Here is a 2,335-nt window from a genome sequence, read left to right as displayed (position 1 = left end):
TCTGGCTGAGTGCAGAGACCAGGACAAACCTGAGTGCTTTCCCTGGTGTCCCCCAGCCCTTGCTGGCCCCCAGGGGCTGATGGCATTTGTGCTCCCTCAGGTTCATGTCCCCACACCAACAGCATGGGGGTGCTCCCCCTGCTGTGTGCAATGCAAACAGGGGCTGCTGAGCCAGTGCTGCCATGCCTGTGCCTGCAAGGATGGGGCACCTGTGTGAGCTGGGGGAGAGGCCAGCGCTGCAGAGGGGGGATGTTGTTGGCAGCTCCATGAGGACGCTCTGGGACGCTGCCCTGGGCTGTGCAGGGCACTGGGGATGGATCAGCCCCTGCTCTGCTGCTCCTTTCCATCTGCCTCAGGGCCCTTGCAGAGCCTCAGCCATGCTGTTGGCCCCCAGCCTGCCCACAGGCAGCCTGGGGCTGCTCACGGGGGTTTTCTGGGCAGAGCATTGGCCTGGCAGTGTTCTTGAGAGAGCCTGGGCAAGGAGCCTGGAGCCCCCAGGCCCTGGGCTGAGGCGTCAGCGCTGCCCCAGCAGTGCCCATGGCCTGTCCCTACTGCAGCCCTGGCACTGCCACCCCCAGGACTGTGCCCGGCCCCGAGAGCACTCAGGCCCTACAGCAACACCAGGGCCACCAGGGCAGCGGGGCAGGGCCACGACAGCAGCACTGGCAACGCCAAGTGCTGCTGCTGCTGGGCACAGCTGCTGTGCCAGCACTGATCTGCCCCCAGCTCTGCACACAGACATTGCTGCTGCAGCTCCAGAGAAGGCAACAAGAGGGGGAACTCTGGTTAAAACTTTGCTTGGAGATCCTTTAGCTATTTTAGAGCCACTGAGAGCACAGCTCCTCATTGACACAGTCTGGGGCCACAGCAAAGGTGGAGAGAAACGAAATGAGAAATGGCAAAACCAGTAGCATTTCATTTGGACAATATTAAAAAAAATAAAAAGAATGAGAATAATAAACCAACCACCATACCCAACAAGAGCAATGAAAGGTTATATTGATTTCAAGTGATTTGCAGAAATTGGCCAGCAGTTTAATGTTTCTGATATCGTCCAGTCACCAATCTCCACACTGCAGCCTTGAGCTCTTGGTTTCTCAGGCTGTAGATGAGGGGGTTCAGGGCTGGAGGCACCACTGAGTAAAGAACTGACAGGGCCAGATCCAGGGATGGGGAGGGGATGGAGGGGGGCTTCAGGTAGGCAAAAAAGCCAGTGCTGAGAAACAGGGAGACAAAAGCCAGGTGAGGGAGGCAGGTGGAAAAGGCTTTGTGCCGTCCCTGCTCAGAGGGGATCCTCAGCACAGCCCTGAAGATCTGCACATAGGAGAAAACAATGAACACAAAGCAGCTTGAGGTTACACAGACACTTAGAGCAAGAAGCCCAAGTTCCCTGAGGTAGGAATTGGAGCAGGAGAGCTTGAGAATCTGAGGGATTTCACAAAAGAACTGGTCCAGGACATTTCCATGGCACAGGGGCAGGGAAAATGTATTGGCTGTGTGCAGCAGAGCATTGAGAAATACACTGGCCCAGGCAGCTGCTGCCATGTGGGCACAAGCTCTGCTGCCCAGGAGGGTCTCGTAGTGCAGGGGTTTGCAGATGGACACATAGCGGTCATAGCACATGATGGTCAGGAGGAAATACTCTGCTGAGATGAAGAACACAAAGAAAAAGAGCTGTGCAGCACATCCTGAGTAGGAGATGTCCCTGGTGTCCCAGAGGGAATTGTGCATGGCTTTGGGGACAGTGGTGCAGATGGAGCCCAGGTCGCTGAGGGCCAGGTTGAGCAGGAAGAAGAACATGGGCGTGTGCAGGTGGTGGCCGCAGGCTACGGCGCTGATGATGAGGCCGTTGCCCAGGAGGGCAGCCAGGGAGATGCCCAGCAAGAGGCAGAAGTGCAGGAGCTGCAGCTGCCGCGTGTCTGCCAATGCCAGCAGGAGGAAGTGCCTGATGGAGCTGCTGTTGGACATTTGATTTCTCTGGCCATTGGGAGCTGTTCATGGAGAAAAGTCAGTGACCGGTTAGGAGAAACTTCTTCCAGCAAAATCAAAGCCTTTTCCCACAGACCCTTCTCCTGTAACACTCTGACACCTTTTTCAATTTGCAGCAGATTTTCCTTCAGCTCCAAGTGTGGAGCTCTGGCTGGTGCTGCCTGACTGGGACTTCAGGTTCAGGGCAGCTACACACAGAGGTTTTTATAGTTCAGCCTTGCTGTGCAGACATAGGAGGGGCACAGGGACCTGTCCTCGTGTTCTTCTTTGAATCTCTGTTAACACAGACAGCCCTGTCAGCACCTGCCCTCTCACTGCCAGAGAACAGGAAAGGTATAGTCTGTTA

The 2,335-nt window shown here is 55.8% G+C and overlaps 1 protein-coding gene across 1 annotated transcript; it reads right to left on the bottom strand.

Moving 5' to 3' along the window:
• Positions 1–1,035: 1,035 nt before the first annotated feature.
• On the bottom strand, positions 1,036–1,983 carry LOC131571886 (olfactory receptor 14A16-like). The gene has a single exon (XM_058824642.1). The coding sequence runs from the start codon at positions 1,966–1,968 to the stop codon at positions 1,036–1,038; it is 933 nt and encodes a 310-aa protein (XP_058680625.1). The 5' UTR covers positions 1,969–1,983.
• Between the last annotated feature and the right edge of the window lie 352 nt (positions 1,984–2,335).

The sequence above is a fragment of the Ammospiza caudacuta genome, unplaced genomic scaffold (genome assembly GCF_027887145.1).
Source record: "Ammospiza caudacuta isolate bAmmCau1 unplaced genomic scaffold, bAmmCau1.pri scaffold_39, whole genome shotgun sequence".
In the NCBI taxonomy this organism is placed as follows: Eukaryota; Metazoa; Chordata; class Aves; order Passeriformes; family Passerellidae; genus Ammospiza; species Ammospiza caudacuta.
The sequence above is the reverse complement of the archived record's forward strand: the minus strand, read 5'-3'. Positions and strand labels throughout refer to the sequence as shown.